The following is a 24911-nucleotide window of genomic DNA, read 5'->3' as shown; positions in this document are numbered from 1 at the left end:
CAAGTTACTGAAGAAGGATGACATGAAACAATTTCACTGTGCTGACTCTGGACTCATAAGAATCCAGGACTCTGCCCTCAGCTTCTGAGAAACCCTAGTCAAGAAGATTTTCATTTTGCTCACCTTCATGGCCAAGACCCGTGAGGCCACCTGGGAGGAACTCAAGCGTCGTAGGAAATAGTCAAGCACCTCGCAGGTTGTCTGTTCATCTGCTTTGGGACCCAAGAGCAAGTCTTGCAACCGTCCAAGCAACTGCCTTTGTTTCTGTTGTCTCTGTGGAGCAAGAAGTTGGCCTTTCCAATGAAATCAAATCCAGGATGCACAGAAAGTAGGTAACAGGACTGAACCCCAGGAGACTACTCACCTGGCGTTTCTTGGCACGCTGCTCCTTACTCTCGCCCTCCTCCTCTTCTTCACCTGAGGTCGATTCATCAGCAGCATCATGAAGCAGGAACTCACAAAGGCACTGCACAGGTAGGACATCCAAGGAGCCCTCACTGGACTGAACCAGATCTGCCAACCACGGCATTGACTGTGATGAGGCCTAGGAAGCAGAACGTCAACGCAAGATCAGCAGAACATAGATGCAGCACACCGATCATTCAACTCCTGAGCAGTAAACCACCTTTCCCTGCATTTTACTTAGCTTCCTTTTGCCCCTCACTCTGCTCAAGCTTCAGAGACAAGGGCTCACATCCCGACATAGCCAAGCCATTGAGGGAGCTCACCTGTCTTTGAATGATGTTGAGAAGAAAGTCAGGATGACGACTGCGACACAGGAGGTGGCCCAAGCGAAGGGACTGGTTCAGGCTTTTCACCTGCTCCAGGACATGTGGTGGAGGTCTGCGTGGGGGGCCCCTGCCAGAGAAACACAAAGTTATCCACAGGCAGACATACTTTCACTCTGCTGTTGATGACGATCAGTCAGTTCAGTAGAGCGTGAGGGCCACACGCAGGCGGCAACAGAAGGACAAAGACCAAACGTAACACATATCTCACGGGCTACCAAATCTCAGAGCTCTTCTTGGCCACATCAACCACCCTATGAGCAGTAGGGTTTCCTAACTAGCATTAACTGGGATTTCATCATGGCACCAGACTGCAGAAGGCTACTTACTGAGGGTCCAGACTCGTCAGCTGGGACAGCAAGAGGCTGCTGCTCTCTGTAATTGTTTGTTTTGTGGATGCAGCAGCCAGATGACCCTCAAATGCCAGAATCTCCTGTTTTTCTCTCTGGGAGATTTGAAGTTCACGATTAATCATCTCTGTGCGTGTTTCCTCATCCGTCAAGGTACATTGAGGGTAGGAATAATTACTGAGAAAATAAGTTAAAAAAGAAAATGGTTATCTCAGCCTATACCAAACTCATGAACCACAGTCAGAAAGTCCCCAGGACCTCAGTTCCATTAGGCAACATAGAAAAGACAAGGCAGCTTCCCAGCAGGGCCAGGGAGATCGAGACCTTTTCAGCAAGGCACATCACAGTCGTCCCTCCCTTTTCCTCAGCTTTATTCCCTCACTTATAATATTTCTTAGGGGAAGGCACCTTTCCCACTCAAACTGCAGCGCTGCTGCCAGCCAGCTTATTTTACACCAGTCCCACTGGAAAGGAAGGAGCCAGCTGGCACAAACTTCATTCAAAAATACATGGGTTTGGTGGCCTATTTGATTTATGTAGGGATTTAAGCATACTAACTTGGTCATGACCATTTCCATGAGCATCTTCAAAGAAGGGTACTCCTCCCATGCAGCCAGACCTGCAGCAGAGAAGGGCAATCAGTGATACAGGAAAAAAAAAAAGTGAGGGTCTTTATATATATTTTAACACACTCTAAGGTGGGGAGACACACAACAAACTCACTTTGGAACAGCTCACCACGCTTAGAGCACAGACAATGTAATTCCAGCCATGTGCTGGTCCAAACCCCCACACTATGTATTTTTGCACACACAGGGAATACACAGTTAGTAACTGCAGTTACCTCACCAACCCGGGACATGCGTTATACACCAGCAACCAGACTTCAGCAAACAGCACCTTGACTAATTTTCACAGCAGAACTAGTATCCTGAAAAATGTTCAGACTCACCAATGTTTTCAGGATTGAATGCAGCCACTACAAGCAGGAGAGGCCAGGCTTTCCAGTAGAGGGTAGAAATAGCTAGATTTGGAGGCTGGTACCTGCAAAAGCCATCAACAGATACGAGTGGTCAGATTTGGTTGCTTAAGGCCACCCCAAGACTGCTTTTCTCCTTAATCACACACTGTTTAGATTCAGCCACACTAGTTCAGTGGTTTTCAAACAAAAACCTCAAGAGGGACAGCAGGGTTCAGCTGAAAATTTCTAGAGCAGAAAGATCAGAGTGCTTGCAGAGGAAAGTCCATTCCATGATGCAAGTCAAACTGCCATAGAGAAATTCCCACCTGAACATGACATTGAAAAGGTTTCCTCACGATTTCGTTATTACAAATTGTAACAGGGAAAAGCATCTTAAAATCTGTGAGCTGGGACTGTTAGTCACAAGGTGAAAATGAAGTAGATCACAACAGGATTATCTACGTGATAAGTCTTACCCTGGGGGTAGCTGGATGTTCTCTGGATGGTGATAAGTGCAAAGATTCAAGACCGCATCGATCAGCTGGATTCTTTCTACCCTCAGGACCTCGACATCTGGAGGAGAAGAAAAGACTAAGCAAGTTATTGACCTGTCTACCTGGCCAAAAGTCCTTCAAGAAAAGCATCACAGTATAACGCAAATTTTACTTCAAGCAACTATGTTATTGTGTGCTTGTTCTCATGATATTACAGGAACAAAAAAACAACACTCCAAAAGCAGCAACACTTAAAAAAGCTACAAGTCAATATATAAGGATATCGAGCTTTTCAGCTGCAATTTGGTTTAAATTCTTAAGGGCAGGGTTTTTTTCCCAAATGCATCCAATTTGATACCGGTATCTTTTTCAGAACTCAGATACACTCCTTCAGGTAAGCCCTGAATCTGCTCAGAACTTCTGGGGCTCAGAGGAGCTAAAAGTGCATTTTAACTTTGTTGCAAGTTTTCAGACTCGCCTGAACTTAACTCTGAGTCTTCCAGTATTTGAAATGGCGCAGCATTTAAAATGCCATCCTAAGAGGCTGCACACATTTTCACAGGATATTCAATATTTAAGTCTAGCTCATTCCACTTGCACTGACCAGCTCTGGACTAGACTTTGCTATTAATCAGTCAGCACTAAGAGCACATAAGATGCTTTAGAATCAAACTCTGACAAACACAAATTGCTCAACTGAATGGACACACCCTCCAAGGATGCAAGAATTAGGACAAATGCTGAATGAATTCATAAAAGGGGTAAGAGTTAAGGCTGCTTTTGTAACTGCTATTCTGTAACAGTGCTTGAATAATGAAACTGGGAGGAGCATACAATACATGGGTCAATTACTTTAACTTTCAACCCTTTCATTTTTGCATTGCCTAAAAAATTTCGATTCATCTCACGGTATGTATAAAGGACTAAATTGAATTTAAAAATGCTAACTCAAAACTTTGGGTGGTTATTCACAGTCCTTCATCCTCAACACAACCAGTAATTTCCCAAACACTCCCTGACAGAAAATTAGTAACAGGGAGAAACAGGAGGAGAAAATAAGAAGCTTCTCTAGTGAGAAAGCAACAGCAACGCATATCTGGCTTTGAGCCAAATGCTTAGCCATCATGACTAAAACATGCTTGAAGTGATGCGAAGGCTCTTTGGTGCGTGGTAGGAGTCGCCTCAGCCCTGGGTGCCAATAAGAGGACATGTAGACAGAAGTAACCACTTGCTGGCTGGAGCTTCGTGCAGTCTTACCATCTGCTTGCACAGCCGCAGCACGCTTCACCAAGTGGTCAGCAAGCTCCATGGCATCCGCAGGGCCAAGAGGAAGGTCCCGCGACAAACCGATCACAAGGATCCGCATCAGTGTGTCTTCAAGGATAGGCACCTCGGAGCAGAGGCGAAGGAAGAAGCTGCATGAGACACAAAATATCAGTAACACTTCTTTTGACAGCAGCATGAGGGTTCCTGAAACCCTCCACAGACCCTAGAGATCATCTGAGCAGAAGCTAAATCACAGCTTAGTTTACAACCCCTTCCCTGGTCTCCAGCTCCAAGTGCAACTACCTGAAACAGATTGTTTCATGGAATATTACGGTGTCTTGTACCTGTACGCTTCAGCCTGTTTGAGTCTGAGCTCCCTAAGGTTACCCCAGTAAAAGCTATACAGTGCAGGGCTGCCTTTCTTACAATTACAGAATCAATATACAGAACAGCTTGGCACAGCAAACAGGAATGAAGGAGGAAGAGGAACAGATGGAGAATGAAGCAACATCCCTCAATTTTAAAGCAATGTAACAGATGAAGAAAATCTAAGCACAGTTCCAAGACTTTCCAACACAGAACTATATAAGGAAAACCAGAAAACAAAATTCCTCTGCAGCCAGCTACAGCATCTCTGCGCCTGTACCCAGCTCTAGGTGAGGCACACACTCACTTGCGGTCACTCTCAGGGGGCCAGTTGTCCCATTTGTAGTAGGTTTCTGGCTGTTCTGTGAAGAGCACCTTGTGGAGGCTGCAGAGATGGAGAGGACAGTAAATATCATCTGTGTGAGGCTCAAGAACACATTCAACAGTTCAGTCTCCCCAAACTCCTGCCAATGCTTGCCATCCTACACAGGAAGGAGCCCCCTCAGATAGGCTAGTCTAGCAAAGGTAACAACTCAAATCACAACAGAGAGGACTACACAGGATGGGCATTGGGCATTTACACTTCCAGTGAACAATGTTCCAGTGAACAGATATTATTACTTCTGGCTTGACCCGCTTCAGTAATGCCTTGAGGCAGACCCCAGGATATAACCAGAAGCAGGCAGAGAAGACAGGACTATCTATCTGATTCTACAGAGCCCTCAACTGTACAGCCTGAAAAAGCATGTCAGAGAAAAGAACAAGTGGTCCACAAGGATCAAGCTCGGTCAGGTAACTGGAAATTCGCTATTGGGTGGACCCAAATAATACAAATCAGAAATATTTTCCATTATCATGTATTTCTGGTAAGAGGATGCATCTGCAGGAATTCCTGAGAGGGAGACCGTCCCAGCCTGAACCCTGCTAAAACACTGTTTCTGCTCCCTGTCTGATGAGAGAAATCTAACCAAACCCTGGCATATGCATGGTTTTTCCATAATACATCATACACTGTTGGGAAAGGGACTGGTTATGCACAGCAGATTACTAAGCTGACTCTCTTACCAGTGCACATAGTCCTTCGGAGCCAGCTTGCTGATAGATGGAACGACCGTGTGAAGCCACCAGACAGCATCTCGTTGGATAGCAGCAATTTGGTTCTGGAAAGACCGTAGCACTTCCAGGTCTGCAAAACAGTAAGGTTACTTGTATCAGAACCCCATCAGGAGCCAAGCAGGAGAGGGTGGCTGTTTCAAGAGCAGATAGTAACTAAGGCTCCAAAGCATCAACAGCAAACCAGAGAGAGGTATATCGGACAACCTTAAGCATCCCAGCACCAACAGCACACGTGCTTCGCTTTCCGATATGCACTGCAACAAAGCCCCCGAGATGTAGCATAGACAAATGAGCGCTGTGAGAAGACGACACCTGGGCAGTCACTTCAGTGCCACCCCAAAGGCCTGTCTTCTCAGCATTAGGTACTTGGTAATCCTTACGGCTGCCCCTCCAGGCATGACCCAGTTCCTCAGTCCCTTCCCTGCACAGTTCCCTTTCCCCAGCCTCTCAACCACTGCTTCCAGAGATACAAAAAGCACCTGTGTATTCACCCAGCTGCGTAAATGCAACATCCGCCAACTGTGTCAGCCTCAGGATGCTAGCAAGCACCCTCGTGCCTCTGTTCAGAATGGAGGCTTACACCCCTTCCTAACTCTTGCCGCAATGTTCCCACAACGACAGCAATGCCAGAGGATATCTACCACGCTGCCCATCTTCAGAGGGAACCTAGATTGTTCTGCTTACTCTTTTTCTCTCCTTTGTCCCAAGCAATTCCAGCCTCCTTCACCTGGGCTGTGATACCAAGCATCATGGACACAGCTAGCAGATCAGTTATGTGGATGACAAACCGCTCCTTAAAAAAAAAAAAAAAAAAAGGGAGTTGAATCAGTAATACCGAAAGCTGCCATCTAAAAAGTGTTTCATCATTAAAAATGACAGTCATGGATGTTTGGAAACGGGATGTAGGAGCACTGCTATGAAATGTGAGATACAAATATGGACTTACTCAAATAACAGAGCAAAAGAAAGAATGGCCAGAAAAAAAAAGATATAGAAGACCAGTACACCATCCAGCAGCACAAAGGACAAAGAAAGAGGTACCTTGAATTCCATTTCTGCATACTGGGCCTCTTTCCGTTCCTGCATAAGACCCAGACAGAAGGCCTGGAAGTTGATCTCATGTTTTGTCTGTTTTATGATCTCTCGCAGCAGAGCCCGTGAAGCCCGCAGATAATCATCCTTAGTAGTCAAAAGATCCTGGAACACCATTGCTAGGTACTGAGACCATACAGAAAGAGAAAACTTTCAGTGCAATGTAATGTATCTGCACCCACAAAATGAAAAGTCACAAGGAAACAACACTGGTGGCACGCCTGTCCTTCAGACCCCCGGAGAGCTATAATAACATTTCTCTCATGAAACCTCTTTACCACAAGGCTGGTAACCCAGAATGTGGGAGTTCGAAAACACCCATGAGCATTTACTCCTAAGAAGTACAATAATATAATTTCAAAACAGTATGATACAGATCACAGAGTTCTCTGTGGAAAGATTTCATTTGAGCCTCAATTCAACTAAATCTCTCAGGCCGGGGTCTGGGATCACCATCAGTCACACAAGACACTACACCTACCTTCGGAGCTTGCTCTGAGCTATGCTGAAGCACAGTATACAGTATCTGCATGTTGTTGGGATTTCTTGCATTTGATAGCTCGTTGAAAATCACAAACTTAATTGTGGTGCCCAGGTTATCCCTGTGCGCATTCAGCAGCTCTCTGCAGGGGAAGACCAGAGGTTTCATTGCAGCTAGACCCACTGTTTTGATTTCTCTTTGAAGTATTTAACACACAAAAGCAAAGAGGATAGAGCAGCATGTATGTCCAGCAAAATCAAAGGATTACTGAAAGACTTCCAGGTCAATGAAATTAATTTAACGTTACACAGAACACCCCATGGTCCAAGCTGGTATTTAAAACCATTACGCAGAGACACCGAGACCGTCAAGGCGCTGGGCACATCTTCCAGAGCACTTTCTCTTCCCATCACAGACCTGGTCACTCACTCACCTGACACACAGCATGTAGTGGTTGAGAAGGACTTTTGGCTTGAGACGAATTTTGATGAGGTTGGAGATAACTTCCATGTCCTCTGAGCTGTGGGTGTTGCAGTTCATACAGACTGACATCAGCAAGTCCTGAGCTGGCTTGGTCAACTGCAGAGGAAGAACAGAAAGGCTACAGCCACCTGCCACCACAGATCAGAAACATAACTGGCACCCAGTATGCAGCCCTCCTGGCTGGATCCCAGACCAGGTCCAGAAGAGTTGTGCTTCAACAGCTTCTCTCCTTACCTTTGGATTCTGCAGCCACATCTCCAGCCTCTGCACAGCCATCTGCCGCACCTCTTTGTAACCACAGGTTGCCGTCAGCAGTCGAAGGAGGTTCCTGGAGACATTGTCCATTGGCTGGCGCCGGTTGAGTTGGTCCCGCAGCATGTCTAGGACATATTCCTCCACGCTCTCTACAAGGTCGTCATACCTGGGCCACACAAACTGCATTTTATTCACTTCCACACAAGCCAGCTTGGTCACACTTTGCTGTGTCCAGAGATTAACACCCTTTCTTGTTTGTGATATGCATTACATACAAACAAAGAAAATTTACACTTTTCTCCTGGAACCAGTTGTATCTGACACTCAACTTCCTCTAACAAGTGCCACGGGATAGCTAGTGCAGAGAGGGAACTCCCTGCTGCAGCACTGCAAGAGTGGGTGAGCACAGACAGATCTGCCACACAGCTGTGTCAGGAGCAGAAGGGACACTGTACCTGGGCATGAGCTGACCCTCCTGCTCTGGGCTCATCTTTTCCTCTGCAATCAGCAGCTCACTCTGGCTGTCTTCTTCCTCTGTCATGGAAGGGTGTGGGCTACTCCCTAAGAGACATCAGCACACAGCATGCTTCATGAGACAACTCTTCTTTCTAGAGATCTTATATGCTCATGCTCTTATATGCTCAGCTTCTTTCAAGGATCTCTTTCAGCACCACTGAAGGAGGCCACAACTAGTCGCTTCCTCACACTGTATCACATACAGGCACATCCTCCAAGCCCCCTTCACTGCCTGCTCTCAAACATCCCCTAGAAATGAAAAAGCCCCAAAGACAGCAAAAGTAATGCCTGGAACTCAAAACCTGGTCTATGTGACTCCATTCAGTAACAAACTACTCTCACCAGTCAATAACCTCACCGGCCTCCATCCTCTCTCTACCCCTTTGTTCCTGCTTCCCAAACATCATCTTACCAGCACTAAGGTCCCCTCCGCTACGTCCAACCTCCCCATGCAAGAGCATGCTCTTAGGAGGCATCTTTGTGTTAAAAGCTGTTTGGATGTTATCCACAAACGTTTTGCAGTGAGGGCTGTCCACCCAGATGCGCTCCCCGAGGGAGTCCTCAATGTAAACCTGCAGAAGAGAACACAAACCACGCTCAAGCCTTTTTTGTACCCGTTAATCAGAGGAGTATTTATGAGCTTCCCAAGTCTGTATTCATTTTCAACATACAGCTGTGAAGTAGGAAAGTAGCATAACCATTGCATGGATGAAAAACAGACCAGATGACTACAGGTAAGTCACATTAAGAGCAAAACACAAAACCATCACACTGACCCTCTCAAGCAGCAAAGCTCATTAAACTTTAGCAAAGATTTTACAACAACTTCTACCACCAAAATATAGACGCTTGTCTTTTAAAAGCTTAGCCTTTATAAATCAACAGGTTGTGTTAATCCCTATAGACAAACCAGATAGTAAGAAGTCTCTGGGACATTTATATCAGCACAGACTGTCAAAGGCATCTCAGAAAAAAGCAGAGATAAGGCAATAAAAGGCAAAGGAGACCACAACATTTCAACAAACAGTGGAGATTTTCCTTTTAAAAAAAACAAGGACTCTGGTTTTCTCCCTTGTCAATACAGTACAGGCTCCAATTTCTGCCTCCTCCAGCTGCATTCCCCACGCTGAGCAACAGCCCAATGGATACCTCCTTCCCTTGCAGCGGGAATAAATCCTCTGCTTCTATCCTGCCCCCAGCACACACAGCCTTCCCAACCCTGGCCAGTTTTATCCAGTCTGCCCACATTCTGGCAGAAGCCCTCTTGGTTCAACAACCTTGACAAAGATCTCTGGCCAGTTCTCATCCTCTTCGTAAGCTGCCATGAGAAGGTTGCAGGCCAAGACAGACACGAGGCTATTCCCTTTGGCTTTGAAATTGATGGAGGCATCTCTTCGCAATAGGCTGCACAGTGCCTAGAATATCATCCACAAAAATATATTAAAAAAGAATAATCCAGCCGTCTTAAAAGAAATCATACAGAAAAGCTTTAGAAAAAGACGTACACATTGCAGCAGCTTGCCACAGCGCTATGGTATTAACAAAGACATGCAGACTACGCTCTGGCTTGAGAGCAACTGCAACTATATTCACAAACGGGCAGCAACAATTGTCAGTATTCGCTAGAGTCCCGACGCGGCACAGCCCTCACCTCGATAACCCCTTCAGTGGCAAATATGTTTGGTTTGATTTTTGCCAGGTACATGAGGCTCAGGTACAGCGTGGTATCAGGTTTGGCCCTGTTCATTTTCAGCTGCTTTGCGGCTCCACACAGCACTCCCTCAATACGGTCATCATTGCCTTCTGCCTCTGCTGCTTCAATTTCATCCAGCAGCACCGTGGGGACAACTGCAATCATCAACACACGGGCGTCGTTATTTACCCTCGCACAAAATAACCCACCCCGGGATGCTGGCAGGGCCAGTCTCCAGGAAAGTAAAGTGTGGAGCAGCTCAACTTTAGCCCCTGCAATTGCTTTTCCCTACCCAATTGCTATTAAAAGTTCCGTTTCGCACCCAACAACACCCCTTGATTATTTTTTAGTTGGTGCATGCTAGAATACTCCTCTAAGAACGAATCGAACACCAGAAAATTGAATGACACTTCAGAAAGCAAGCAATGTTCTGACACAGAGTCTACTAAAGAAATACATGAATAAAATACTACAATCCAGACTCAAAGGTTTCCTCTAGGAGTCTTTCAGGTGCTGCTATTAAACAGCTATCAGACAGGATGAACACAACCAACAGGAGAGGGGACAAAACCATGAGTTCAGCCCTGCATCCAGCAGGGAAACCCTTAAGGGCAGTACATAAACCTTAGCGTAGGGGCTTAGAGGAAGGCTCCTGTGCGGAGGCCCTCGGGACAGTAAACTGAAGTTTGCATCCTCGCCCAAATCGGCGCCTGTCCCGGCAGAACCGCAGCGAGGCCTCACCTTCGATGGGGATGACAGACGGCTCCTTGATGGAGGGTGAAATGGCTCGCTTCTCCGCCACGGCCGCCTCTGCCAGGCGTCCCAGGGCGCTGAGGGGAGGCGTGGAGGAGAGCTTGGGGCGCTTGGTCAGGCCGGTCAGCCCCGCCGGGCCCGCCAAGGCAGCGGCCGCCTCCCGCTTGCGCTCGGAGGGCAACCCGGGGGGGGCCGGTTTCAGCAGGGTGACGGCGGTTTTGCCCTCGCCGCTCTGCCCCTTGGAGCCCAGCGCGATGAAGTCTCCCGGCGGCGGGTGCGCTGCGAGGGGGGGACACGGGACAGACGTGAGAGTGACAGCACCGGCCAGCGGCCAGCGGCCACCGGAGCCCCCCCCCCCCCCCCCCCGCCCGGACCCGGCCTACCCTCCCCGGACCAGGCGGTCGCATCCCGCCGGGACTCACCGGAGGGTTTGGGCACGGCGCTGGGCCGCCGCACGGCGGCCGCCTTCGGCCGGTTCATGGTGCCGCCGAGCACAGACCACCGCCGCCGCCGCCGCTACCCGGAAGCGGAAGTGCTGCCACGCGCCACGCCCCCCGCTCCTGCTGCCGGAAGGACGTCCTGTCCCGCCCCGCCCCGCGGGAGAGCGCCCCCTTGTGGCGGGAGGGCGCGACGCGGGGGCGCAGTGACACCCCCCCGCGAAGTGGAGGGGAACCGCACCTCGGGGGGGACAGGGCGAGGGGTGGGGGGGCTTTTGGGGGGGGAGTGAGGTCAGAAGGGGACTGGGGTGTTGGGGGGCTGGAGGGGCTGCGATTGGGGGGGCTGTTCGGTGGCGCTGGGATGGGGGGAGAGTCTGGGATCAAAGCGGGGAATCAAGGGGATGGGATCGGGGGGGCGGAACGAGGGGGGATTAGGGGCAGGAGCTGAGGATGGGGTCGGGGGGGGCTGAGATTAGGGGCTGGGATTGGGAGGCTGGGCTGGGGGGGCTGGAAACAGGAGCTGGGATGGGGGGGGGGGGGGCTGAGATTGGGGGGATGGAGATCAGGGATTGAAATTGGGTGGCCCCGCAGCATCCAGCCCCCCATCTTCCCCCCCATTCCACCACCACCACCCCCATCCCCACGCCACACTCCCAGGACAAGTTCTCCACATGCCTTTATTGAGCGGGGACCGCGGGCACCCACACCTCGACCCACACCGCCCACCCGGGACCATGCGGGGGGCACCCAGCGGCCAACTCCCCCCCCCCCCCAGTCCCCAGCCATGTGGAGGGGGCCGCATGGCAGCAGGTGACAGTCCCCACCGCCTCCTCCGCGGTGGCACCCCAGCATCAAGGGCCGGAGCATGGAGCATCTCCCCGATGGGTGGTGGGGGTGAGGTGGGGGTGACCCTGCGGCCCCCCACTCACAGCCACTGCAGGGAGAAGCCCTGGCTGAGGCTGAGGCCAAGGTCACTCACGGTGAGAACCTGCAGGAGGAGAGGAGACATTTTGGGATACAGCCTTGTGTGGGCAGAGCATCCTTTCCCCTACCCGGCTTGGCTGAGCTCCGCTCCCCCTGAACCCCCGACATGGTGGGAGAGCCACCCCGGAGTCCTCACCCACCTCCTCATCCACCGACCCTGTGACAAGGGCTGGGAGAGGTGGGATGGAGACCCCCAGGATGGGAACCCCCAGGACAGGGCACCCCAAGATAAGGCTGTACCTGGTTGTCCAGGTAGGAGAAGGGCCTCTCATGGCCGTTCAGGAGAACCTTGCTGGGTGGCTCCCGCACCCCAAAGATGCTCAGTGTGCCAATGGTGACCTCGGTGGCCTCAGTGCTGGCGTGAAGGACGGTGGAAGTGAAGATGTTCTGCAGGAGGGGATGGAATGAGCTCAAGGTCACCAGATACCATGCCCCCCCCCCGCTCTCCCCACCGTGTCCCACCTGCGTGACGTTGAACACCAGGTAGGAGTAGCTGCCCCGCTCAAAGGTGTCCAGGCTCTCTCCGTCATCCCAGAAGAGGTCCCCCCAGGCGGTGCCACTCTGGGACAAGGCCACGATGAGGCGCAGGGGGTTCCTTCGAGTCGCCTTGCTGGTGATCTCCGGTTTCTGGGGTTCAAAGACATGGGTGCTGTAGGGTTGCGAGCACACGGGATGGGGGTCCGGGAGCTGAGGTGCTGGTGGGGACACACAAGCTGTGGGCAGCCCCCAGGGAAGCGATGGGTGGGTGCAGCTGGGTGCTCACCTGGGTGGGCAGGATTGCACCCTCCCGGACATGCAGGTTGAGGTGCTCCAGGGGAGCTGGCATCTTCAGCATCTCTCCGCTGCTGTTCACTGAGAAGCCCTGAGCAGGCGGCGAGAGACACAGGCATGAGGGGGTCAGGGGCATGACAGGGGACTCGGGCACGGGTCTGGGGAGTGGCCATCCCCACCCCTTCCTCCATTGCAGCTTGCTGGGCTCAGCTGAGGCTTCCCACCCGTAGCCCCGAGACAGTTGAGCGAGGACCATGCGGCCCTCAGCCGAGTGCTGGGGTGCTCCTCACCGTGTAGAAGTTGTACCACACGCCTTGGGGGACATAGCCCATGACTGAGTCCACCCCGGGCTCCAGCACCGGTGTCACCAGCAGGCTCCGGCCCCACAGGAACTGCCTGTCCAGCGCCAAAGTGGCCACATCCTGGGGGAACCTGCGGCAGGATGGAGATGACACTGGGATCGGCTACTTTGTGGTCCAACCTAAGCATCTCCCCAGCTCCCGGGGGCGATGCTCTTACTCAAAGAACAAGGGCCGGGCGACGGTGTCCCCTTGCAGGTGGGCACGGTGGAACAGGGTGTAAAGGAAAGGCAGGAGGGAATAGCGGGTCAGCAGCACGTTCTTCATGGCCGTCCTCGCCGCGGGGCTGAACACCGTTGGGTCCTGGGCCTGGGGGAGATGTGGGGAGTCAGCAGCCGCCCCATCCCCAACCCCACCAGGCATCCCCACTGCCCCTGCCCTCCCGCATCCCACATCCCGCATCCCGCATCCCACCCCTGGGATGCCTCCCACCGGGCACGCTGCCCTCGACCTTCTCGTTCTGGCTGTTGTGGTTGCGGGCGAAGGGGTAGAAGGCACCGAGCTGCATCCAGCGGGTGCACAGCTCCTCCGAGGTGCTGCCAGAGAAGCCGCAGATGTCTGCCCCGACCAGAGGAATGCCAAAGAGGCTGAAGCTCAGCAGCCCTGAGGGCAGGGACGGTCAGCAGGGTACAGGGAGTTTCGGAGATGTCTCCAAACAAGCAGAAAGCTTGATGAAGCTGGGGGTGCTGGTGGGGGGGGTGTCTGCGTGCAGCTCATGCCACTCACCTGGGATGGAGTAATACATGTCCTTCCACTGGCTCCGGTTGTCACCCAGCCAGTGCCCGGAGTACTGGCCCTGGCTGGGGAAGGTGGAGCGGGAGATGACGAAGGGGCGCTTCCCCCGGATCTGGATCAAGGCACTGGAAAACAATGGGGAGAGCCCGGGGCAGGAGGTGAGAGCAGCCCCCTAGAAGTTCACCTTATCCCACAAGAGCGGAGGGAGAGGTCCAGCCCCGTGGCTGCCCTGCGGTGCCGGAGGGTCGGCCCGAGTGGTACGGTGGAGGCTGAGCGCCAGGACCGATCATCCCTCCCGGAACATTGTCGGCTCCCCTCCTCTGCTGGGTTATTCCCATCCTGGGGGCTGTGAGCAGCCAGAGCATCTCCCCTTTGGGCCAGGCACTCAAATCATAGGACGAGGTGTAATGGCTTTAAACTAAAAGAGGGAAGGTTTAGACTAGGTATAAGGAAGAAATTTTTTACACTGAGGGTGGTGAGACACTGGCCCAGGTTGCCCGGAGAGGTGGTGGATGCCTCATCCCTGGAAACATTCCAGGTCAGGTTGGATGGGGCTTTGAGCAACCTGGGCTAGTTGAAGACATCCCTGCTCAGGGCAGGAGGGGTTGGACTAGATGACCTTTAAAGGTCCCTTCCAACCCAAACTATTCTATGATTCTGTGAAATCCTTGTCCTTTTCCTACACAGTGGGATTTTGTCCCATCCCATCCCCAGGCCAGCGGGAAGCGGGATGCTCGGGTACCTTGCCGTGGCTTTGGCTTCCATCAGCCCATAGAGGTTGTGGAGGTTGTAGTGCACCGAGGCTTTCTGCTGGGCCGAGGCACACACCGTCTTTGCAGAGAGGGAATCGCCCAGCACAGCTGCCCGGAGGGAGAGTCCCCGTTAGCACGCGGTGACGGGGGGCTGCAGGGCAGGCGAACCCCCCCATGCTTGCCGGCTCTGGGCCAGCGCTTCTGTACATAGGAGCCAACCATCGCCATCGACCCAGCACGGAAAGCTCAAGCAGATGGTCCCACCCTGCACCCTGACACGACCCTGACAAGCGTGCAAGGCTTGGGCACGGACACCGACACACACAAGTAGGGATGGAGACATTTGGGGTATCAAACGGAGACACGATGTCTCTTAAAAGTGGTTTTCTCCCATAGCACTCGGCTGCCAGCGACCTCAAAGCACGCGGTACCTACCAGCACAGCCTTGTATTCCATCTCCCTCCTTACCCGGGGTGTACGGTGGGCTGTCGAGCTCTCCCGGGGGGCAGCCGTCTTCAGACCCATCCATGAAGTTGGAAGGCTCATTCATGTCCTAAGAAAATCATGGAGCATTTTCAAGGGGAAGGTTTGGGGGATTTGTGGATAAACCTGGAAAAGCTGCATTTGAGGGACAGATGGTCCTGCCATGACACACACTGGGTGCGAGCCAAGCTGCCAGCAGGGAGTGACCCAGGGGGTGGCAAGGAGGGACTTACGATCCAGAGGCCATCGAAGGGCACGTGGGCATGGAAGCGCTGCAGGTTCTCCAGCCACCACTGTTGCGTGTCCGGGTTGGAGAAGTCTGCGAAGGCAGTGAAGCCGGGCCAGACCTGTGGGGACACCACAAACCCACGGGTTCAGCAGGCAGGCAGCTTGCCGCAGGGCCACCGCAGGGAACAGGGTGCCACAGGGCTGTGAGCATGCCGAAGGATCAGGGGGTGAAACGGGCAATAAAACAGAAGATAAACCCAGGCTGACTGCTTCGAGTGCTGGATGCTGCGTGCGCAGCATCCCTCCGGCCCCCGTGGTACCCAGGAGCCTCAGGGTGCTGCAACCCCTCCGCCGCCGGGTGGGCAGCAGCGGCTGATGGAGCGGCTGCTCTGCCTCTGCTTGCACAAGCCCTGACACCAGCCAGGCCAGGGCATGTCAGGGAAGAACTGCGATTTTTCTGCACTTTGCCACACTCCAGAAATTTTGGCCAATTCATTTTTCCCCATGTTTTCAGGCGGCATTAAAAGTCCCCTCCTTGTAGACGAGGAGGGAGAGAGCCAGTGGGAGCAAACGCGGGGGACAAACTGGGAAGGAAATGCTGTGGAGCAGATCCGGAGGTGCGTGTCCATCACGGACAACCACCCCTCACCCCAGAAATGGGAAGGGAGAGAAATCAGATGACCGGCCTTGGGCAGCACCGCCAACTCCGTTAAGCTCATATGACTTCCACGGGCTCCTCTGCCGGGGCAGGGGCTGGCTCCCGGGGCCGGTGGAGACACTGGGAGGTGACACGTGAGGCAGAGGGCTGAGCCAGGTTCTGGCAATCATCCCAGAGAGGTTCCTCAGCCGCTTGGCTTTCCCTCCAGCACGAGGGATGAAATCCCTGCTATTGCACAACCCCTGGGGCTGGGATTTCCCCCCCGGAGCTCCTCACCTGCCCGATGAGCGGCTGCCCTTGGGTGGTGTTGAGGAACAATCCCCGTCTCAAGCCTTCATCGAAAGGCCAGTAGGAGCCGTGAGGGTTGGTGCTGCTGATGCCGGGATCCTGGGGACGGAGCAGAGGGTTAGCGCCTTTCCCAGCAGACCGTGGCCCCCTCCCCCTGCCAGGCTGGCGTGATTCAGAGAAGATGACAACCCAGACAGGGTCGGCCAGAGCCCACACACGGCGGCTGTTTCCCCCAAGGGGAACAGAAACTTGCTTCAACACTTCCAGGCATGTTTTCTAAAATGCCACTTCTGCAAGTCCCCAGGACCCGTTAGGGCGTTTGGGGGGGGGGACGGGGGGACGACACGACAGGACACAAATACAAGAAATCTTGTGCTTATGCAAGAAATGTCGGGTGATGGACAGGCTTGGGCTACACCAGGAGGTCAACAGGGAGGGAACCCGACCTTTCCCTCCCCAGGACCCGCAGGTCCCCACCGCCCTCAGCCAGCAGAACCTGCACCCCCTTTCCACGCGGAGGGAAGAAGGGAGATCACAGCCGGGTCATGAGATCCCAGCGCTCGTGGAGATGTGGGGGCACCCACGTCGAGCACCCATGACTTAAACAGCCTGACCCGCAGTTCCTCCATCCTTTCGCCCACAGGGGACAGGAGCATCCTTCTACTCCTGCAGCAGACAGGAGGACAGCATGACAACCTGGCCCATGTCTGCACGGTCCCCACATTAGGGGGATTTCCAGTGGCAGTTTACAGCTGCCTGCCCAGCACTGGGGTCCGACCTCGGCTAAAAATCCCCGGGGCCCAGGGATGACCAGCTGGGACCACGACTATCCCCTACGCCTCTGCCTTGCATCCCAGCTCTGCAGCAAAGACAGCACGGGGTGGGGAGGAAGGGGAATACCAAGATCATAACGTAGCGCTGCCCGTGTTTGTGGAGGTCTTCCACCAGCGAGGGGAGGGAGGCAAACTTCTGGGGATCAACGGTGAAGTCCCGGTAGCCATCCATGTAATCGATGTCATTCCACTGTGCATCCTGCCGGACAGAGGCTCAGGGATGGGTGACAGAGCCCGGACCTCCCTCTCCACAAGTCCCGGGGCGTTACCTGGGGGATTTGGTAGTTCCTCATGGCTCTCGCGGTCTGCCAGGTCTCGTTGCTGGATCCGTAGCCCCAGCGGCAGAGGTGGAAGCCGAGCGCCCAGAGGGGCGGCATGGCCGGGAAACCTGCAGCAGGAGAGCAGGAGCACAGATGGGGTGTCCCGAAACGACAGCAGCGCCTCAAAAGGATGGGAGGGGAAGGGGAGAAGGGGGAAAGGAGGTGACCGCTGAGCCTTGATGTGCTGGGAGGGCTGGGGATGGGATGGCTGGGGACCGTGGACCTTTCCCCAACTGGGAAGACTGGGGATGGTGGTGAAGCTGGGGTGAGACAGGGATGGGGGCATGGGGAAGGCGCCCACAGATGGCCACGTCGGGGTGCGGACTCTTACCTATCACCTGCTGGTACTGCTGGATGACCATGTTGGGATCAGGCCCCAGGAAGATGTAAAAATCCAGCACCCCCCCGATGGTCCTCCAGGTCAGGCCCGGAGCGGGCTGCAGGGCCACCTCTTTGTAGGGACGGGGAAGAGAAAAAGATGGTGAGGATTGGGAAGCAACTCCCCAACCCCGACCGCCACGGCAGGGACCAGGCAGCTCCAGAGGCAACGCTCAGTCTCCGACAAGGGAACGGAGAAATCCCCGCCTTGTGCTCAGCGGATGCTAAATGGGCACCTGGAGGCTTAAATCATCGTACCTGGGGCAGATCGCCGATTTACCCTGGGGAGAAAGCTCACTATCTTCAAAATTTGCTCTTTAAGCCCAAAGCTGTGCCATTCTCCCAGCTTCCACTTATAGACCATGCACACGCAGGGCTTTCCTTCACGTCCTCCCCGCAAATCCCCTCCTAAGTGAATTGAGAGCTGATTGTACGAGCAAGCCCGCGGGAGCGAAAGCTTTCCCGGGAAGGGTTTTTCACACGAATGAGCCCTTGAACCTCAGCTCAGGTGGCCGCATCTCCCCTGAGCCCCTCCTCGGGAGCATCACCGCAGTAAAGCCGAGCGCAGCTGGAGCCACGAGAGCCCCGGCATGTGCAGCATCGTCCCAGCCGGCTGCGAGCGGCGGCTGCTGGGAGAGACGGGTGGTCGCCGGTGCCGTCCCCGACATGGCAGGAGCCCGCGGGAGCCGCTGCGTGATCAGCTGGCACACACAGGCGGATCCCACGGCCGCAGCCGGCGCGGCACAGCTGGGAAGAGCGCGGGCGGCATTCGGCATCCCTGGCTGCGCCCCAGCCGTGCCGCGCCGCCGGGCCTGGGGGCAAAGCTGTTTCGGGTGGAGGGGGAACGGGCACGGACCCACACGCAAGGGACTTGCTTTTCTGGCGGCAACTCAGCAGCTGGGCATGTGGTTAAACTGCTCGGCAGTTGCTAAAGAGCCTCACCGTAGCCAGGAAACAGATGGCTACGCTCAATAACGGAGCCATCAAACCACATCTTTCCCTTTTACGGCTTCCTCTCGCCCCAAGTGCCCAAACAGGCTGCTCCAGCTTCTCCCATCTGTCCCCACCTGCCAGGTCCTCCTCCAGGGACAAGCCAGCTGGGGTGCCCTGGGACACCTACCCATCGCATTGCTGTTAAGGAGGAAAACCCCGTGAGCATCTCCGCCCTCCTCCATCAGCAGGTAGAAGGGGTGGGCGCCATAGAGGTTGAACGTTTCCTGCAAAGAGGAGGTGCCGGGTGAGAGAGCAGCCCCCGGGGAGAACCCCGTGTCACCGAGGGCGAATAAATGGCCCTGAGTTGCATCTGCTGCCACCACCTAACCAGGCATCTGCCACCTCCCTGTGGAGGACAAGGCAAGGGATGAGGATGGTGAGGGGTCTGGAGGACAAGTCTTATGAGGAACGACTGAGGGAACTGGGGTTGTTTAGCCTGGAGAAGAGGAGGTGGGAGAAGAGGAGGAAGGGAGACCTTATCACTCTCTACAACTACTCAAAAGAAGGTTATAGAGAGGTGGGGGCTGACCTAATGGTTGGACTTGATGATCTTAAAGGTCCCTTCCAACCTCACTGATTCTATGATTCTATGATTCTTCTCCCTGATGACAAGTGACAGGACGAGAGGAAACGGGTTCAAGTTATGCCAGGGGAGGTTTAGATTGCATATTAGGAATTTTTTTTTCACTGAAAGGGTTATTAAACATTGGCAGAGGCTGCCCAGGGAGGGGGTGGATTCGCCATCCCTGGAGGTGTTGAGAAAAAGGGTAGAGGTGGTACTTGGGGACATGGTGTAGAAGTGGTTTCGTCAGGGTAGGGTGATGGTTGGACGTGATGATCTTAAAGGTCCCGTCCAACCTCAGCAATTCTATGATTCTATGGTTTCGGAGCTGGCGCTGAAGGCCACGGGAGGCTGCTGGGGTGGGCGAGGGGGAAACCTCCCGCCTCACCGCAACCTGTTGCACGAGCAGGAGGGTGGAGTAGAAAACACCCGGGGCCCTCTGAGTGCCAAGAGGGTTTTGCAATTGCTCTGAAATCCTCCCTGGCACATATCTGCCCATCAGCCTCGACCACCCCCCGCCTCTCCCAGTGCCGCTGCCCACCCCTCTACCACCTTTTCCCAGGGCTTGTCCAATGCACTGGAGAGCGGTACCCCCCGTCCTCGCCCCCTGCTCCCCTGCGGGGAGGGGAGGGATGGAGACGGTACCGTGGGAGAGACGTCGCGTGCCCACAGGGTGAGGGTGTTCCAGTCCAGGCTGTGCAGGAGGGTGCCACGGTGCTCCCCCAGCCCATAGAGGAACCTGGACGGGAGCGATGTGGCTATCTGGAGAAACTGGTCAGCGAAGATCAAGGGGGCCACGGTGGTGTTGAGCCTGCCAGGGTGACACCGAGGGAGAGAGAAGAGTCAAGAGGGGATGCCGGGATCCATCTGGATCCATTTGCCCACCACCAATTGACCTTTTCCCTCTCGAAGCGGCCCAGGGGCCAGCGTGGCGGCGTGCGTCCCACCCTGCAGCCACCCCCAATGCTTTGGTGGCAAATTCAGCCCGAGCCTGAACCAGCCTGACCCAGCACGGCACCGCCTTGCCTTTGACACCAGAAGTTTCCACCCAGGTTATTATTAACCGCAGAGGCGATACGGCGGTGGGGTTTTTCAGCCTGTCGTCGCCGATAAGCGGCTCCTGAGTAAAGTACGGACCACAGGCACCAGCAAACGGGAAGGGGGAGGAAAGGATGGGATCTCAAAACACCCCGGCCATACATGGACCAGCCAGCCGTTGGTGCTGACCAACAGCTTAGTGTGGGCTAAGCCACGGAGGTGACTGAGAGCAGCGCAGCAAAGCCATCCGCAGCCCTTTTCTACAAAAAGCCTGGAGCTGTGGGTGTCCCTATAGCTTGGATAGCCAGGGAAACCCAAAAGCAGGGTGAAACAGGCAAAGCCGCAACCCTTCGGTGGCCCTTTCCTCAAGTCACCAGGTCCCTTCTTGGTGACATGCCAGGGACCTGCACAATGTTTGGCTGCTGTAGGACCTGGCGAGGAATTAGGGCACTGGGAGATTTTTGGAGAGCTGCTGATCGCACCCAGCCCTGCCATAGCCACAGCGAGCACGTGGCCGGCCCGTGGGGCCGGGAAGCCACGTGCTGCCGCATCTCCACGTGAGCACTGCTGGAAAGATGAAGACAAAGAGTAATTATTGGCTGGAGATCCCACAGTGTGGTTTTCCCTAAGGAAAAACCTCCAGGAAGCATGCTGGAGCCTGCCTAGGGTGGGATGAGCATTCCCCCACTCGCTGTGGGATGTGGAGGTGGGTTCTTACAGCACTGTCCCCGTCGCCCTGCGCCGCAGCAGCACCCCAAAGGGCTCCCGGGAGAAATCCAGGCTGTAAATGGGGTTTTCTGCTTTCTTCGTGGCCCGGGGAACATCGAGGGGAACCTCATACCGCGGGTTGGCCGCATCTGTTATCTGCAAAAGGGAGAAAGCGTGCTTTAAGGACCAGCAAAGCAAGAAGACAAAGGGTTGGAGATGCTCATTGAGGACACATACAGCCGTGCATAGAGCACGGTAGCTTCCAGGCCCAGTCTGAGCAGGGGATGGTCACCTATAGAGGTGGGACGGAGGGTGCAGGGGTGCAGGAGCACGGTCCTGAGCTCTGGAGGAGCTCACCTTGATGTGCAGCCGCGTGTCTGTCTCAAACTCTACATCCAGCCTCAACATCTCGATGTCCCGGGGGTAATAGGCCTTCTCCCTCCGCACCAGCAGCCCCACCATGCCCAGCGCCGTCTGGTTGAGGCTCTCCAGGCTGTAGCTGGGGAAGTCGGGGGGGTAGAAGCACCAGGGCACCCCCCGCTTGCCCCCCGCTGGCGGGGGACTCTCGATGAAGCAGCACCCTCGGCTTTCGCAGAGCTCCTGGGTGACCACCACGTGCCGCTCCGGGTAGCAGTCAAAGCGATGGTTTTCGGGTACCAGTAGACATTTGGGGGGCAGTGTGGGTCCGGGCCAGCTCCTCGATACCTGCTGCAGCACCCAGACGGTGAGGGCGCTCAGCAGCACGGCGGCCACCAGCAGCCCACTGCCTACCCACCACGGGGCCAGCTTCCCACGGCCGGTGGGTGTCGAGGCGGCTTCTTCCTCCTCCACCCGACATGCCACCGGCTGCGGCACTGCCGTCGTCAGCTTCTGGTATGACTTCATCGTCCTGATGCTGGAGCGAGGGGGAGATGGAGGCAAGTGTGAAGGAGTTGGAGGGGGAGAGCTCGCTGAGCATCGAGGACGGCTTCCCCGCTCCCGACACCCACGGTTTTGGCAGAGCCTGCCCGCCTCAGCACCCTGCCACCGTGCCGTCTACGCCCATGGCGCGGATGCAAACTCGGCAAAGGATGGCTTTGCCAGGGTCGGGTGGTCCTGACCCTGCCAGGCTGTGGGGAGACAATGCCTCATCACTCTCCTGCAGCCTCAAGGGACAAAGTGCCACCCGCCTTGAACCCCACCTGCTCTCGGAGGGGGTGGCAGAGCGGCCCCTCAAGGAGTTTTTTCCTGGGTCTGAATTTATGGGCTGCAGTGTTTCTGGAAGCTGTGAGCAAAACCGAGCTCCCTCTGCCCGTCGGAGCAGAGCTGTGGCGTTGGGAACTGCAGCTGCAAGGTGCGGAGCACGCCTGCTCCGAGCATCCTTTGCCAGCACCCAAAGCCCTGAGTCAGAGGTTTTTGCCCCGAGAAGAGCTGGACGAGGGATGACAGGGAATGTGCTGTCAGTTTTTGCCTCCCACTGATAAAATCTGATTTTAACAATCTCTCAGGCAAACATCTCCCGGACCCTAAGCAAAGGAGACCCCCACGCTTAGGAGATCCCAGCACCTTAAATAAGAGAGACAAGTTTCTTCTCGCCATCTCCTGCCCAAGCCAGAGGCGCTCAGACCCCGCTCACCTCCACCCTGCCATCTGCAAGATCTCCCCGAAATGGCTTTCCCCAAAAAGAGGCTTTTATTCCCCGGCAGCCCTCCCCGCAGCTCCAGCCCCAAAATGGCTCAACCCGCCGGGGCCTGGCTCCGAAGCCACCCCTGAGCATCAGCCCCCTGCCCCACGCAGCCTTTATGCGATGGCCGGTGGCTTCCCCACGCGTGGGTGGCTCCGGGAAGGGGGGGTGGGGGGTGGCAGCACCCACCCGCCGCGGCCGGCCAGCACCTTCGCCATCCCCCCGCCCCCCCCCCGGGCATGCGACCCCCGGGGACCTCGGCATGCCACTAACCCATGCACCCACGCTCATGCCAGGCCGCCCCTGCGATGCCACCCTGCGGTGGTGGCACTTGGGGAGGAGGGGACAGACGGGACGCACAGGCAGCGCCTGCAGCCGCGGGGGGGTCCCCCAGCCCGGCCCGGGGAGGCACCGCGCCCCGGGACCCCCCCGGCCCGGCCCGCCTGGGCCCCGCTCCGGCCCTGCCAGGCGCTTACATACACGTGTCTCCTCTTGACATTGTGGCTGCGGGCAGGCGGCGGGCAGCGGGCAGGCAGCGGGCAGGCGGCAGGCAGGGCTCCCGGCCGCTGCAGCTCTGCCTGCTCTACCGTAAAAACCCGGCAAGACGCGCCGCCGCCTCCTACCGCTCCTCCCTAGTAGCAGCGCCTCCACATACGCCCCTCCGGCGACTTCTGCAGCGCTCCTCTGGTTTGTGTGCTTTGTTGGGTTTGGGGTTTTTTTTTGTTTGTTTTATTGTTTGTTTTATTGGTTTTTTTGGGGGGTTGTGTGTTTTTTTTTGTTTGTTTTAAATATATGTATCTACACTCAATGCTTTTCAAAGCCCCGAGGTGGAGAATATGGGAGATTAGCCATTTTTTAGGTTTTCCCCAACCAGCGTCTCAAACCCCAGAGGATTAATGCTTCTACCCTCCTTTTAGGGTGAGAGCATTTCACCCAAAGCAGCGTCCAACAGGTGCCTGTGCTGAATCCTGCACTGTGGCTTCAGGGAATTGTGATACCGCACAGGTTTTGAGCACACAGCAGGTGGGCTAGACCCTCAAACCCCAAATATTTCCCAAAACAAAGCCCTTTTTCCATCCAGGTTTTCACCAGAGGTCCTTTCATTCCTGTTCATCTGTTTAACGAGTGTATATAATTGCTAGTGCCCTGCCCGGGCTTTCCCACTCCTGGGGGACCGAAGAGCTGCTCGTTGTTTACTATCGAAGGCCACTGCAGTCTAAAGGTCAGCAGCAAAGGACAACAGACCTTTGGAGCAGAGTTGCTTTCCCCACGGGATGAAAACAAAAAAAGTAAGAGCTGTTGTGAACAGAACGATTCACCCAGAAAGAATTTCAGGCGCCACGACCCCCCATGCCACACACAATTTGTCAAACCCACGTTGTTGCAAAGACAGGGGAAAATACCTCAATTCTGGCGAGCCCCACATGTGGGGCTGTCACCACGGAGGGTGAAACCCCCACCTGGGACACAGCCAGCCCATCCCTCCTGCATTTGGGGACCACCAGCTCATGGATGTCTGCCTTGGATGACACAGGACGGCTCCAGCCACTCCTAGTTATTACCATCCATGGGGAGAAAGGGCATGGGGGCAGGTGGCCGTGCTGGGGACATGGTGCTCCCAAGGATCCCACCACCAGCACCCCTCTCCTTACTCATCTTGGCTTTCTGAGCCACTAGACCTCCCCCCCTCCCAGGGTGTAAAGGAGATCTGGAGACAAACCTCAGTGGCATCAATGAGGACCCTGCGCGCGGGGCAGGTTTCCAACCGGAGTCTGCAGATCTGGGAGAGGTGAAGGCGGACGCCGGTGCAGTCACACTGGGTAGCAGCTTCGTGTCATTGCCTGGGAGATTTAATCAACCTCATTAGCTCAGTTCCAATAAAAAATAGGGGTTTCTTAATGGCGGGGTGGTGCATCTGCCCAAACCTTGCTTCCACCAGGGCTTGTTTTGGCTGCACAGCCCCAGGGGCTGTGGCAGACGTGGGGCACCCCATGTTTTGCAGCTCACGTTGTGCAAAGGGAGCCATGAAAGACGAGATCTTACTCAAAGCCTCAGCTATGGCCCTTAGATCTGCTCCAAGCAGGATATTTGGCCCAGAGGCTGGAAA

The 24911-nt window shown here is 55.0% G+C and overlaps 2 protein-coding genes across 3 annotated transcripts in view; both read right to left on the bottom strand.

Annotated features, from left to right (window-relative positions):
* The window catches only part of INTS1 (integrator complex subunit 1), a 29241-nt gene extending 18136 nt beyond the window's left edge, over positions 1–11105 (bottom strand). The window contains exons 1-21 of the mRNA XM_082490673.1: positions 11037–11105; positions 10603–10893; positions 9820–10016; positions 9446–9583; positions 8581–8740; positions 8108–8213; positions 7632–7818; positions 7348–7493; positions 6915–7056; positions 6383–6559; positions 6026–6134; positions 5291–5411; positions 4533–4610; positions 3851–4008; positions 2576–2672; positions 2091–2182; positions 1697–1757; positions 1118–1315; positions 729–858; positions 365–544; positions 124–273 (exon numbers count right to left, since the gene is read on the bottom strand). Coding sequence (XP_082346799.1) covers positions 124–273; positions 365–544; positions 729–858; positions 1118–1315; positions 1697–1757; positions 2091–2182; positions 2576–2672; positions 3851–4008; positions 4533–4610; positions 5291–5411; positions 6026–6134; positions 6383–6559; positions 6915–7056; positions 7348–7493; positions 7632–7818; positions 8108–8213; positions 8581–8740; positions 9446–9583; positions 9820–10016; positions 10603–10893; positions 11037–11094 — 2976 coding nt within the window. The 5' untranslated portion in view covers positions 11095–11105. The remainder of the gene's footprint in view (positions 1–123; positions 274–364; positions 545–728; positions 859–1117; positions 1316–1696; positions 1758–2090; positions 2183–2575; positions 2673–3850; positions 4009–4532; positions 4611–5290; positions 5412–6025; positions 6135–6382; positions 6560–6914; positions 7057–7347; positions 7494–7631; positions 7819–8107; positions 8214–8580; positions 8741–9445; positions 9584–9819; positions 10017–10602; positions 10894–11036) is intronic.
* A 609-nt stretch (positions 11106–11714) lies between these two features.
* Positions 11715–23358, bottom strand: LOC309677676 (lysosomal alpha-glucosidase-like). Of its 2 annotated transcripts, none has more exons than XM_082490531.1 (20): positions 23281–23358; positions 21499–22036; positions 21152–21297; positions 20041–20206; positions 18961–19057; positions 17794–17913; positions 17412–17530; positions 17210–17341; positions 16298–16408; positions 15369–15482; positions 15121–15205; positions 14643–14760; positions 13892–14025; positions 13617–13768; positions 13326–13474; positions 13097–13238; positions 12799–12897; positions 12498–12662; positions 12276–12422; positions 11715–12039 (listed from the first exon to the last, which is right to left on the bottom strand). In XM_082490531.1, the coding sequence occupies exons 1-20, from the start codon at positions 23301–23303 to the stop codon at positions 11977–11979; spliced, it is 2820 nt and encodes a 939-aa protein (XP_082346657.1). In that variant the 5' UTR covers positions 23304–23358; the 3' UTR covers positions 11715–11976. The 2 variants fall into 2 exon arrangements, with proteins under 2 accessions (XP_082346657.1, XP_082346658.1); XM_082490532.1 differs by having other exon boundaries at positions 23285–23291.
* Positions 23359–24911: the final 1553 nt, after the last annotated feature.

The sequence above is a fragment of the Vanellus vanellus genome (genome assembly GCF_965231255.1).
Source record: "Vanellus vanellus genome assembly, chromosome: 14".
In the NCBI taxonomy this organism is placed as follows: Eukaryota; Metazoa; Chordata; class Aves; order Charadriiformes; family Charadriidae; genus Vanellus; species Vanellus vanellus.
Note: the sequence above shows the minus strand (reverse complement) of the source record. Positions and strands in the feature narration are given on the sequence as shown.